Raw genomic sequence first — 14,435 nt, forward strand, 5'->3', positions numbered from 1 at the left:
TGTTTAATAAGACATTTGTTAAGTTTATAAAACTCCTTAACTAATTTATAAATTAGTTTGACCAAAATGAATTTTTGAGTACGAGAACTTAATTTAAAATTTTATAATTTATTTTCACAAGTTAATTGAAGTAACTTATAACATATAGTTCTTATCTTTTTTATTCTCTTTTCTTTTCTTTATTATCATTAATTTACTTGAAATTCATTTTTATTCTTTTTAATGCATAAACCATTTTATATATTGATGTTATTCTCTCACTCACATTATATTAAATAAATAAATTTGTCATTTTACATTAATAAACTAGTTTATTAATTAATTTTATCAAATAATTTTAGATTAATAAACTTATAAGTTTTTAGTTTTTTAAGTCCTAACTTATAATTTATATAAGCTTTCAACACCAGTTTATAAGCTTTAATTTTAGTCAACTTGTAAGCTTTTAGTAAGCTTATAAACTAGTTTTACCAAATACACCTGAGTGTTCCAAGGTTATATTATTCGATCATTAAAAAAAATTTAATTTTGTTTTCTTCATTTTGAAAATAATACTCTCTCGGATTCATATTATAAGATATAATTTAAAAAAAAATGATAGTCCTTTTTATAAGACATTTAATTTATAATTTTTATAAAACATTAATTTTATTTGTCATCTTTTGTCCTATTAAAGATTGTGAGTATATGTACTTCTTATTGTTGAATAATAGGAAGAAAAATTTGATAAATAAATTTTCTCTCTCACCTTTTAAATTTTTCGATTGTCATTCATCATTAATTTTATTTCTACATTACTAAGCTTTAAAAGAGTAATATCTTAACATCTTCCATGATAATTTAATGATAATTAAGAAGGTTAACATTATTACATCATGATTTTGTTTTATAAATCAATATTAATATGTGTAATTATATTAAAAGTATCTTATAGTAAGATCCAAGGGAGTATCAAATATAAACCAAGATAAAAATATGTTTTTCTTTTGTCTAAAAAATTTATAAAAAAAAACTTAAATCTTAAATCAATTAAAGTGCATGCTCTTTAAAGAGTTTATAATCAATTCATATTACTAAATTAAGATAACACACTTTAATTAGGGATATTTTAGATTAAAAATAATTAATAGATGGGATAATATGAATTGAGTTTTATATAAAAGAACAAATAATTATTTCAAATGGAGTCTTATAAATAAGAATGACGCTAATATCTTGTAATTGGTGTTGTATGTCACATACAACATCAATTAAGCTTTTACTTGATGTTATATGTGACATACAGTTAACATCAGTTACAATATAATTGATTTCATATGTTATATTAAAACACTACATGTCCTTCTTCCTCCTTTTACATTCACTCTTCATCCCCTCTTCTAATATAGAGTCAAATAAATCACCCAAATTAGTCATTCATCTAGACTCAATGACATAAGTTATTCATCTAAATCCCACAACCAACCCCAAAGCAAAGCCAAATAAGCCACCCAAATCAGCCCATATGAACCCCAAATCAACTCTACAGCATACCCTAAACCAGCCACTACAATAGCCTCAAACCAGTCCTCATCAGAGACCCCACAAGTAACTCATAACTAGGTCCAAAATAGTTAATTTAGCCACCCAAATAGACCCCAAAACAAACCTTAAATTTGTGCCCACATTTCATCAAAAACCTTGTATGCATAATTTCAAAACCTCCAAAATCATAACCCCTAAACATATCAGCTAACTAAAATTCAAATAACAACACAACCAATTGAAAGCATTTAATATCTATTCAAATTTGAATAAAAGAAAAAGAAATAAAATGTAAAATGAAGAAAACCCCCAAATACCTAGAGCAGTCGTTGTCAAAAAGGGAGCATGGAAGGCTAAAAGGGAAGATGGTGGAAGAAGGACGAGAGCAGTCACGACCACAATGGAGGAAGTTTGGGAATGACAATGAATCTTTGGTGCAGTGACAAAGTGTGGAAGTAACGAAGAAGATAAAGAGCGATGAAGTGTGAAAGTGTGTTCGCGCCTTGTGTTCCCCAATTATAAAAAAGCTTTCTATGTAGAGTGTTGTTTTATCAATTTTTATGTTGGATGAGTCAACACCTGTCATATGTTGAAGTCAACTATAAAGTTGACCCTCTCCAACATATTTTATACTGGTGTTGACTCACCCGACATAAAAAGAATTCTTTTTATGACAGGTGAGTCAACATGTTATAAAAGGTTCTATCTATGGGTGGCAAAACGGGCCAGCCCGCCCCGCCAATGGCCCGCCAAAACGGGCCGGGCCGGGCTGGCCCACCAATGAAAAACGGGTTGAAAATGCTGGCTCGTCCCGCCTAAGGATGGGTTGGCGGGCCGGCGGGCCAGCCCGCGTACCCAAAAAATAATTTACAAAAAAATAGAAAAAAAATATATTTTATGTTCAAATAAAAAAAATAGAAAAAAAATTATAAAAAAAGGAATCATTAAAGCCACACTCCTCATAGCAGTGAATGAGTTGGAACTTGGAATCCTTCTTCAACAAAAGAGAAAGAGAATATATATTTCTACACCTACACGCACGCGCAATGCCTCCTTGTTCTGGACGAAGCTAAGCAGAAAGCGAAGGTGCTCTTCGGTGGCTGGAATAGGATTGATTTAGCATTTAGAGATTTGGCTGAAATGGACTCTACTAATCTCTTTACCTGTTGGGCTTGATTTTTTTTTATATAAAGCCTAATTATTTATACAAGCCCAATCACTAAATCATCTATGCGGGTTGGCGGGCTGGGACGGGCCAGCCCGCTATTTGACCCGCCGGGTTAGCGGGCTTGGCCGGTTGGCAGGTTGAAATGATGGGCCTGGCCCGCCAAAAATTGGCGGGCCAGCAGGTCGGCTCGCGGGCCACAGCCCATTTTGCCATCCCTAGTTCTATCATATTTACCATTTTGTCATCGCATCACTTTCAATATCATGTGACTCACAATTGACATAAAATCTTCGTCATAAAACCCTCTTTTTGCACTTGTGGCTTGAGCATGCAGAAATAATTCTACAATAATGCTCTCATGAAATAACACCCAAATGACCCAAAAAATTGGCATACAAATACATATATAAACAAATTCTAATAATATCAAATAGGAGACATGCTTTCAATATAGACAAACAACTTATGAATTCAAGGTTAGCATACAACTAGTGTTATGATACCATTATCAAGGTTTTTAAGGAGTATAATTTTAAAATGATATTTTATCAAAACTCTTGAGTGGAAGAACCTCATGTCATTAAACCACACATTATGCAAAAATCACAAAGGTCTACTTTCTGATGTAGTGTGCTTGAAGCAACAACTTCTATCATTGGGTTAATAGCCTCCAAGAGGTTTCTTATTGATCACCAAACACTAAAACAATGAAGCCTCTTAAACCTAGTTCACACAAGCAAAATCAGAATAAGGTTTAGGTGCTAGCCAACAATTGACAAATGTTAGGTTTTACACACAAAACCTAGCAACTTTCCAATAATCATAAGAGTGGGGTTAGCATATCCTTTTATAGATTATTGCAATATCATCTTATTACTTTATTGGGTTTGTACACTACTAAAATAAATACTTGCCAATTTAATTAAATCTTTTGTCAATTAATTGAATCTCATTTGATTAACTAATAATCATTAAATTAAATCATGTTTAATTTAATTACTTGTTTTGAATGTTTACTATTCGTGTGTGGCTCTATAAATTCTCATTTAATTGATAATAATATTAAATGTTCTATTCAATATAATATCAGATATTATAAAAATGATTAACATCTAAGAAAGCATTGTTGTCATCTAACTAATGAGAAAATCGATAATCTAATTCCAACCCTTGTAATCAAAATCACTATTAAGTAATTTGTCCCTTCGTTTATATGTCTTGATCAAACACGAGAACTATTGGACCATTCTTGCATGATCATACATATTTCATGTCTCACTCTATCAAAAAGCTCAAGAATAACAAATATGTAAGAGATACAAATATTGTCAACATCACTCACACTTATCAACATGATACATTGTTGGCCCAATAAATAACTTTATAATTATCCTATTACAAATTACATTTTATAGTTTTAAATCATATGGGTATACATGTAGGAATCATAGTGACTTTAAGTTGAAGGAATACTTTACTATGATTATTGTGAGAAGTGTTTACGACACTTTCATACAATTATTTTGATGTCTTCTCATTAGGGATGACAAAATGGGTTAGTTTGATCTATTTAGCCCTAGCCCACCATTGGCCTGCCAAAAATAGGTCAAACTAGGTTAACCTGCCAAAAGAAAATAGGCCGCAAATGTTGGTTTGTCCCGTCTAAGGGTGGGATGGTGGACTAGTAAGCCAGCCCATCATAAAAAAAAGAAAGAAAGAAAAAAGTTTGTATATTTATTTTGAGTTACTCACCTCGCATGTTTTTTCTCAATATTTAAAGGACTTACATAAATTTGTACCTAAATAATAAAAAAATCTCAAATTACATATAATAAAATAAATCAAATGCACAATAGTTTTGTTGGACAATAAATACAAAATTATACACAAAATAAATTTGAAGTGACTTAATTAAATTTATATTAAAAATAATAAATAAACAAAAAAAAACTTTAAAAAAAAGTGGTTCGCGGGCTTACCTATCCTAGTTCACTATTTGGCTCGACAAGCTGACAAGTTAGGCGGGATGCACCAAGCATGCAGATGGGCCAAAATACCTAGCCTGACCCACCAATTTTTGGAACCACACCTACTTCTCATAATGGGTATTTCTAGTATAAATATTTCTCTTAATATTTATACTTATGTACAGACTTTATATCTTATATCTATGACATGTGGAGTGTGATCATTAATCATCTCACACAATAGTCTTAACATATTATTGTTTTCCTGATAAATAATGACACTTGATTAAAAATACTTTTGTAATGGTGATATTTTTGCTCAAAATAATATATCTATAACAATCAAGTCACACTTGATATATCTTTAAATGAATCAATGTTAAACTCATATTTGTTGCACTTTAACATGTTATAAATTGTTGTACTGTTTCATTTTATGTCTATATTCTTTAGCAGAATTCATGTTTTCTATAAGTGAGCAACAAACAAGTATTGAGAAAAAGTAAAGAAAATTACTACAAAAAGATGCCAAAAGGACTTAATAAAAAGATAAAGGATGTAGCACGATCGTGCTAATTGAATTGATTAGATTAGATTTATTCCTTTATGTAATTAATTGGATTTTCTTATTGGATTCATTTTATTTTTACTCTATTCTAACAAAATTAGGTTAGCTCAAACAATTAAAAAGTGTTAGTAGGTTAATAATTGTCATGTTTAATCCTTTGAATATGATATCTTAATTTTGTTCAATATTACTATTGCAATAAAATACGTACATTTATCTTTATACATATTTTATACTTAACAACCAACTATTTTATAGACATTATTATGCTATATTATAAATAATATAACGAGAGAAATTCTTTTAAATAAATAATCAAATATTTATACATCAAATACATGATATAAAATGTAGATTAGCCACTAGAGCTCACTCCAACAAACAACACAATACATCATAACCTTTTACCCATATAATTAAAATAGCCAAAGTGAAAATCCCTTACTTTAAGACTAGACCAAAAATGTAATCCAAAATAGTGTCACAACCTACTCGAGACACAAATATCAGATTCTATGAAGAAATTGAAGATCCAAAGATACAAGTTGCAAACACAATATTAATACCAAGGTATGTCAAAAAAAATACATGCATATAACCCCTTTATGTATTTTACGTATGTCTACCTTCATTTAAGAAACATATAAACATTTTTTGGTGATATATTATTTGTACTATAACTATGTCTATGTTAGTTACTCATCTATTCGAAACTATAACCATGTCTTAAATATATATGCTTTGCATGGGCTATAATTAGCAATTGTTTCTTCCCTTACACCATCCATGTTTAACTAAAACCTATAGAATGCAAAACTCATTGAACATAGTCATTTGATGAGTAAAACTATTTACCATATGTAAGTAGTGAATGACACCCAACATCCTTGATATGTATTAGTAAAACTATATATAGATTCGGATACCGACGTACGGATGATGAAATTTAAGCCCAAACCCGACTGCTTAAACCCAATTTATCAAACCTAACTACGTGAATCCGAAAATCCAACTCTTAATCCACAATTATTTTTTATGAGGCCTATTTTGCAACCGCTGCTTCACATGATAAAGTTTTTGAAGTTTGAAAGAATCAGAAGAAAGCGTAGGTATTAAATGGTTAATGAATGCCCCCTTGCACGCACTTCGAATAGCACCATTTATGCGGGTGCAGGTAATTGAAGTGAAACTAAGCTAATTATTCACAGACAAAAGCAAACTCTGTCACGTTATTAATGATTTCCACATCCTAGTGTTGTGTAAGTAGATGGGACTCAGTGACTCAGTGTCCGAATTGAATTTACCACTGCCACTTACGTAAGTAAGTTAAGTGTCCGCGACAAGCCACGTGAATTCTCCAAGTTCCTGGCAACAGTGGTGTTAGTAGCAATGTGCATTAACTCAAGCACAATGTACGTTGTTAGCTACGACCAAACAGCTCCATACTGTGTTTCAGTGAATGACAAATTACTATTTATATATATGATGTCGTGTTTGTGTGCTGTGGAGGGAGTACTACTACTACTGGGATACGTACGTGTTCAGTTTTACATGTCTTATGTGTAGTTTTAACTTGCACGTCTTCATCCTTGGACAAACGTCGTCGTCAACCATCACATGCATGGGTTTCAATCACCATTTCGTGAACCCTGGAAACTTTTCTTAGTTTTCAAATAGGGGACCGCTTTGTATAGCTAGCTAAGGGGAGAGCTATGCCCAAAAGTGATCAAATATTGTACCAGATTCCAAGACTATAAAGCGTAGCTTTAGTTAACAATTTCACTACAACATTTTTTATATTAGGCAACGAGTTTTTAGGCAACGCCTAAAAAAATGTTCTCGAAATATGGAATAAGCAACAATTTTGTAAACTGTTGGCATTTTGTTTGACAACAATCATAAAACCGTTCCCAAAATCACATATAGGCAACAATTTTGTAAACTGTTGGAATTTTGTTTGACAACAATCATAAAACCGTTTCCAAAATCACATAAAGGCAACAATTTTGTAAACTGTTGGTATTTTGTTTGACAACAACCATAAAACCGTTACCAAAAGCACATATAGGCAACAATTGATCAAAGCGTGCACTATTCTCTTTTCAATATTAACATAACTATTCTTGCACTACTAAGAAAGATACCTTCACACCCCCTTCTCCACCTCTTCACATACCCTTCCTCATCTCCCAACCCCACACCCCTTCTCTCTTCATCATCGCCCTCTCCGCCCCCTCCCTCGCCCTCTTCCGCTGCCTCCGCCACTCTATGCCGCCGCCTCTCTCCTCTTCAGCTGGCGCTCCCCCTGGCCAGACTTTGCAGTGTGAGCTACGTGCGCCGACTCCGTCGCTGCACTGTCAGCGCGCGACACCAGGCAGCCGTTCTCCTCCTTCCTCAAGCTGCTCACTGAGGTGCTTTTCACGGAGTAGGAGCTGAGCTTGCAGGCCGCCTCTACGCTCTGCATCACCACCGCGATCGCCACGGCTCTGGATCCGAACATGCCCAGGCTCTAGATCCTAACCCATGTCGCCGCCATACCGAAGCTCTAAGGCGGAGCCACCCCCGCTGCCTCCGCCAGTGATGCCGCAGCTAGAGATCGTCGGGAATCCATTCGTGTACCAACTCCACCTGCGCCGGCCATGGCTCTGACCTCTACCGAGACGACTCCGCCGCGCTTGTCCTCAAATTCGTCGCCTTCGCCTCCATCCTCCTCCCCGGCATGGCCGGAATCTCCATCCTTCTCGTCGGACGCCACCGCCGCTTCCTCCGCATCGACGGCAACCTCTTCGTCGCCGCCAAATCCTCAATATAAAGAACTCCATTAAGCCCTTCGATGCCTGCTGCCTCTGCCTCAAATCCTTAATCGACCCTATGAGCTGTCACAAGGGCCATCTCTTTTGCAAAGAGTGCATTCTCCAGTGCCTCTTGTCTTAGAAGAAAGACATTCAAAGGTCTATTTTCTATCTCGCTTTATTTTATTTCAAATTGCAAACCCTATGATTCAACTCCAATTAGTTGCATTTCTATTGGTCCTTTGTTGAACAAGAGTGGGATACCTTTTGCTGTGCCTTTTAATTGGAATGGATATGAAAATAATCTCACTTATATTCTTATTGTCGACGGACGTTTGTTTAATTGAAGCTGCTAGAATTACTGTACAATCTTAGATGAGATTTTCTACAAGGCTAGATTTTTTCTTTGACACAATCAATTTGCTTCACTGGGTTGAATGCTTTTGGAATTTAGATAGCTGAGCTGTGTTGTTTAAGGCATCATTTTTCCGGTGTTGCATGATTTGTTTTGTGAAGTTGAGTTGAATTTTGTTTGTTGCAACTTGCAACTCAGTAATTATATGGCTGCCTTGGGAAGGTGATGTCCTGTTTGTGAATATTGGTTTGTTTCATGTCTCTGTCACAGCGGTCCTTCTTGCAAACTGTTGATTGAGGATTTTGTTCAGTTGTAATGTTCTCTTTGAAATTTTCTATATTTGTGATGGTCTCATTAGTCATAAGTATAACCATGTCGATTATTTTGGATTTCTGTCTATTAATATTGATAAATGTCATATCCTGCTCACTAAAAGTTTTAATGGTATAAAATAGAACTTTTGTCCTGCTCACTAAAAGTTTGTTATTTTTATTGCTTCTTCATTTAACTAATTTGGATTTTACTGTCTTCACAGTTGGCTGTATTCATATATATTGATAATTTATGCCGGTAAATAAATGTTTTGAAGGATATGAATATGAAACAAAGGCTTAAAAGGATAAGAAACCTTAAATGTTTTGCAGATTATTGCCATGTTGAAGGAGAAACTTGGAGTGAAATCAGATAAAGATCTGCCAATGGTGGATTACAGGTAGAAATTTTTATACATGCTTTTGCAATTATGTTGTTGCAATTCTAGCATTCTAATATGTAAAAAGAATGATGCTTAGTTCATTAGCTACTTCGATTTTGGAATTTTCTTTCAAGATTTGATTCATGTTATTGAAAGGTAATATTCCAAATGTAAAACAGTTTTCTTGTTGGTTACCAGCGCATCCGATACATGCGTAATTTTAAAATAGAGTTTGATACAAATACAATGTGGAATTATATTGATTAATTTTGAGCTTATTTTATTAAGCTTCACAATCAAACATGTGAATAAACTCTTAAGTTGTAAGCTCTCGTATGGTTAATTAAGATCTTTACTCAAACACCATTTAATATTAAACTTAGGAAACGCAAATCTACAATTAATTTTTATTTATGTTGCAGGAAACATTGATAAATATATAATGCACTAAAAAATTTCGTTTGAAATATCTTCTTGTTTAGGCATTTGGCCAGCATTTGTACCTTCTCGAGAGAACTTTTAAAAAGAAAAAAAATAAAGTAGTTACTTCTCGAGGGGTTTATAGCCAAAATTAGAACCATGTATGAATTTTTTCACTTGTTCCAGAATACTCAAGTGGGTCACCCAAGATGAAGATGAGCTTAAAGAAACCACCAAGGGTCGAGTCCAAGCAGTAATTCTTGACATGACAAGTGAGTTTCTGTTAAATATTTCATATCAAAAGAATTTTAATGCCTAAACATTTATAAATTTGATACTATATATGCCAATGACCCTGTGCAATTCTCTTTCATAGACTTGATGAATGTTGATACTTCCGGAATTCTAGCTCTTGAGGAACTGCACAAGAGGTTGCTTTCACGTGGTGTAGAAGTAAGGCTACTCTGAATTTGATTATATTCTTTGACATTAATATACACAGGATTAAATATGTTTTTACATTACTAACAGCAAATAAGTGAATGGTCCAAATTTCTATAAATAAAAGAAGATAATTTTTTTTTAACATAAGACACATTTTTAAAAATGAAACACTAAAATAAGATGATCTTTTGTAGAAAGACTATAGATGAATATTTCATTATGTAAAAGTTTATTAAAAAAATTATAGGTTGATAGATAAAAATTATCATGCTAATTTACACTTGAAAATGAAAAGAGAAAAATATATGTATGGTTGATATATAGTCGGATGTGAAAGTTGTGTTAAATGGAATTTTTTTTCCTATGAATTTGTGCTTATTTCTTTTGTTTGTTAATTATCATGTAATAGAAACTTGAAAACTGAGTAATTTTATTTCTTCCATTTAAATTATTATGTAATGATGATGTTGAAATTTAATGCCTTTTTTCTTATTTTGTTACATCTTTTCACTTGTTTTATGTTCAAACTTGTTTCCATAAACATGCCAATATAAATGTCCGTGCTATAGCTCAAGGTTGTTCTGAGTACAATGTTATTGTTGTTGTTAAGCGAGAGGATTGTATAAAGGCTTTACGAGCTGTGGATAATATAATGGAGAATGCTAAGCAATGACAATAGTGTAGCACCTCCTTCTTCTGCCTCAACCCATAGTCCTGGTCATGATAAGCTATAATTTATTCCTTTGTCAAGTTCTAAATTATATTTTAATTCATTTCATTTGTGTATACCAAACCAGTTACAAAAGTTTTCTTGTGTATAACTAGCTTTAACTCATGTTAATTGTTGGGGATTGATTGGGGATTAATTCTATAAGTTTTCTAAGTGAAAAAATAATTTATGTGCAGGAAAGACTTGATAATGAAGATCAGCCTTATGATGATGAAGAGACTGAATGATGTTACTTACATGGATGGATGACTAGCCTTATAATTTGTTTTATTATTTTTTGAGGGTGAAATCAATTCTTTATTGAGCACATGAGAAATGTCTTCTTGAAGAAGACGATGTACAAGAGGATTATCAATCCAAAATAATGTATAGTTCTTCTTATTAATATGAGTTGTTTAATATACTATTTGTATTATAATTATAGGTGCGTATTACATATATATGATTTCACAGGATAAAGTAAAATTTAGACAATATTTTAGACAACATTAAAAAAATGTTAAATTTAGTCAATTTTTAAATTTAGACAACGTTGGGCGTTTATTTAGACACTATTTACAAAATTGTAGCTTAAATTTAGTCTAAATTGTTACCTATATTATCTCATTGACAACCTTAAAAAAAATGTTCCCTGATGTCACTAGCAACGGTCATAAAAGTGTTGCCTATAAAAATAGACTACATTTCTAAAACCGTTCTTTAAAAATTAATAGTGTTGCCTTAAATTAAAAAAAAAACCGTTGCCACTGAAGATCATGAAAACCGTTCTTGAAAGTTTAGGTAACGGTTTTTTTGACATCGTGGGCACAGGCTAAAAAAACCGTTGCATATTGAAATAGGCAACGGTTGATAAATCCACGCTTGAAAAACCGTTGCCAAACCGTTCCCTAAACTTTTAGGAACGGTTTTTTGGCTTTCAACAACGTTTTTTTATTGTTGCCATAGATAACAAATGTTGTAGTGTTTCTTGCTAATAAATGTTGTTTTAAATGGAAAGAATGGACCAACACCAGTTGGTATTAACTTATATCTTTTAATTAAATTATTTAAGATTCAAATTAGTGACAGACCTATATTAAACAAAAATGGGTAAATATACATTTTCATGCTAATTAAATTATTAATGTATATGTATGTATGCCATGTGTAAAAATCCACTATTTTGTAATTCTAATAATATATGATGACTAGTCTATTAATAAAAGCTAAGTATTTTTATTAAAATATGATAAAATGATTCTTTAGCATGAAGCGAGCTATAGTTCACAAGGTGAGAAAAGTTAACTTAACTACTAAATCATAGCTAGGATTCTATGTATAAATACTTTGTAAATATGATATATTATTATTAATTTTTAGGGCTTAATTTGGAGTTTAGAGTCCATTCTTATCATTCGAAATAACATTTATTGACAAGAAATTGTTAGCTAATTTTATGTTTTATACTCATTGCAATATTCAAGACATCTTCACCAATTGATTGAAGGTTTTGGATCTATCACTATTCAAATTATGTCCTTAAATATAGAATATATTATGTTGAAAGAAGAATACTTATCTTATATGTTCATAATTTTAATAGAGATTAATTATTTTTACGATAGTGAATACTTTATATTAATAATACCATAATTATAAAAAAAAAATCACAGGGAATGAGTTCGAATTCTATATATATTGTTAGTAGATACTTTATAGATATCTTTGAAATGTCTTTCGAATTTTATGGGCATCCTTATTTTAGTAAGACGTTTTTATGGTTGTATATAAATTCTACAAATTCTAATGATTAATGAAAGAGAGACAAGGGCTAAAACAAACCACATGAGTTAAACTTTGTTGTCCGTACCCAAAATGGTAGCATTGGAACAGAAAAGATAAAGGCGTAGATCCACCAACATAATTTCTCTTCCAACTAAAAAACAAACTATACAAAACAATGATCATTTTATTTTCTCTCACAAATTAGGTGAGAGTTCAGATTTTTGTCTTTGCTTACTCACCGTGTCCAAATACAGTGTAAATGTTTAGCTTATGATGATTATATTACTGCCCATGTTTACGTACATTAAAAACTTAATTAATTAATTTCTTCGATCATTTTTATTAAATTATAACATTCATAAATTTGAGTGAGAAATTTACTAAAATAAGTTGAAAAGTATTTATTGAAGATCGTTAATTATTTGATTAAGATTAAATTAAGACAACCCCTGATACTTATATATATATATATATATATATATATATAATAAAAATAATAATAATAATAATAATAATGTTTATAAAAGAGTTTTGGGAGGTTTTGAAAGGAGATATTTGTAGATTTCTCAACGAGTTTCACCAGAATGGCAGACTTCCAAAAGGATCTAACTCTGCATTCATATCCCTTATTCCTAAGAAAGAAGATCCGCAGAGTTGGGATGATTTCAGACCCATCTCATTAGTAGGGTGTATGTATAAAATCCTTTCTAAAATTTTGGCCAATAGGATGAAAAAGGTCCTGCCATCAGTAATTGATGAGAGACAGAGTGCATTCATTGAAGGAAGGAATATAATGCAAAGTGTTCTTATAGTGAATGAAACAATTCACGAAGCTAAGGTGAAAAAAAAGGAGGGGATTTTCTTTAAGGTTGATTTCGAGAAGGCGTACGATTCTGTGAACTGGTCATATCTACTATATCTTCTGCAAAGGATGGGTTTTTGCAGTAAATGGGGGAGGTGGATTTGTGAATGCCTTAGGACGGCAACAACATCCGTACTTGTCAACGGAAGCCCGTCTAAGGAATTTTCATTGAAAAGAGGTATACGACAAGGAGATCCCTTAGCACCATTCTTATTTTTAGTGGCAGCAGAAGGTTTGACAGCCATGGTGAGGGAAGCAGTGAAGAAGAATATTTTCAAACCTATGGTTGTGGGGAATAATAAAGTTAACATCAGTATTGTGCAATATGCTGATGACACAATGATTTTTGGGGAGGGCTCCATTCAGAACGTGGTGGTTATTAAGGCAATTATGAGATGTTTTGAGCTAATTTCTGGTCTAAAGGTTAATTTTATAAAAAGTAAGTTCGGGGCTATTGGGTTGGAAGACCAAGTGTTGGAAAGATTCGCACAATTGCTGAATTGTAAACTACTGAAATTACCTTTTAACTATCTCGGATTGCCAATTGGTGCAAACCCAAGAAGGAAGGTAACGTGGATCCCTGTGGTGGAAAAAATAAAAAAGAGACTTTCTAATTGGAAAGGGAAAGTGTTATCCATGGCTGGCAGAGTGCAATTGATTAATTCAGTACTCACTTCCTTACCTTTATACTATCTATCTTTTTATAAGATACCAAAAGGTGTGTGCTCTGAGATATCAAGACTGCAAAGACAATTCTTATGGGGGTCTAATCAGGGGTCCAAGAAGATGGCATGGATCAAGTGGCAGAAAATAACAGTGGCTAAAGAAAAAGGGGGCCTGAATATAAAAGACATTAATCTGTTTAACAAGGCACTTCTTGCTAAATGGAGGTGGTGTTTATTTCATAATCCGGAAGCTTTATGGGTGAAATTGCTTTGCTCCAAATACGGGGGATTCCAAAATTTATGTGCACAGAAGGCACTACAAAATGATTCAATTTGGTGGAAGGACTTGATAATGGTATGCGGTGGGCTAGAATCAGAGGGGTGGTTCGACAGACAGGTGGAGTGGAAAGTCAATAGAGGAAGTGCAGTAAGATTCTGGCTGGATAATTGGGTAGAACAAGTAACCTTAGCAGCAAAATTCC

At 32.7% G+C, this 14,435-nt stretch overlaps 1 protein-coding gene across 3 annotated transcripts; it reads left to right on the top strand.

Annotated features, from left to right (window-relative positions):
• Positions 1–7,005: 7,005 nt before the first annotated feature.
• Positions 7,006–11,065, top strand: LOC114916270 (low affinity sulfate transporter 3-like). 3 transcript variants are annotated; one of them, XM_083070138.1, is made up of 6 exons: positions 7,006–8,178; positions 9,019–9,086; positions 9,675–9,760; positions 9,865–9,941; positions 10,543–10,649; positions 10,839–11,065. In XM_083070138.1, exons 2-5 carry the CDS (start codon positions 9,028–9,030, stop codon positions 10,603–10,605), a joined length of 285 nt encoding a protein of 94 aa, XP_082926264.1. In that variant the 5' UTR covers positions 7,006–8,178; positions 9,019–9,027; the 3' UTR covers positions 10,606–10,649; positions 10,839–11,065. The 3 variants fall into 3 exon arrangements, with proteins under 3 accessions (XP_082926264.1, XP_082926263.1, XP_082926265.1); XM_083070137.1 differs by having other exon boundaries at positions 10,543–11,065; XM_083070139.1 differs by lacking the exon at positions 10,543–10,649.
• Positions 11,066–14,435: the final 3,370 nt, after the last annotated feature.

This window comes from Cajanus cajan, chromosome 3, assembly GCF_000230855.2.
Source record: "Cajanus cajan strain Asha chromosome 3, NIPB_CcT2T_4, whole genome shotgun sequence".
NCBI lineage: Eukaryota > Viridiplantae > Streptophyta > Magnoliopsida > Fabales > Fabaceae > Cajanus > Cajanus cajan.

What these genes read in the sequence shown, in the direction of transcription:
- LOC114916270 (XM_083070137.1), top strand. Translation starts at nt 9,028, where the DNA reads ATGTTGAAGGAGAAACTTGGAGTGAAATCAGATAAAGATCTGCCAATG. An exon ending in AGTAATTCTTGACATGACAA is followed by an intron (nt 9,761 to 9,864) that starts GTGAGTTTCTGT and finishes TCTCTTTCATAG; the next exon opens with ACTTGATGAATGTTGATACT. An exon ending in TGCTTTCACGTGGTGTAGAA is followed by an intron (nt 9,942 to 10,542) that starts GTAAGGCTACTC and finishes GTTGTTGTTAAG; the next exon opens with CGAGAGGATTGTATAAAGGC.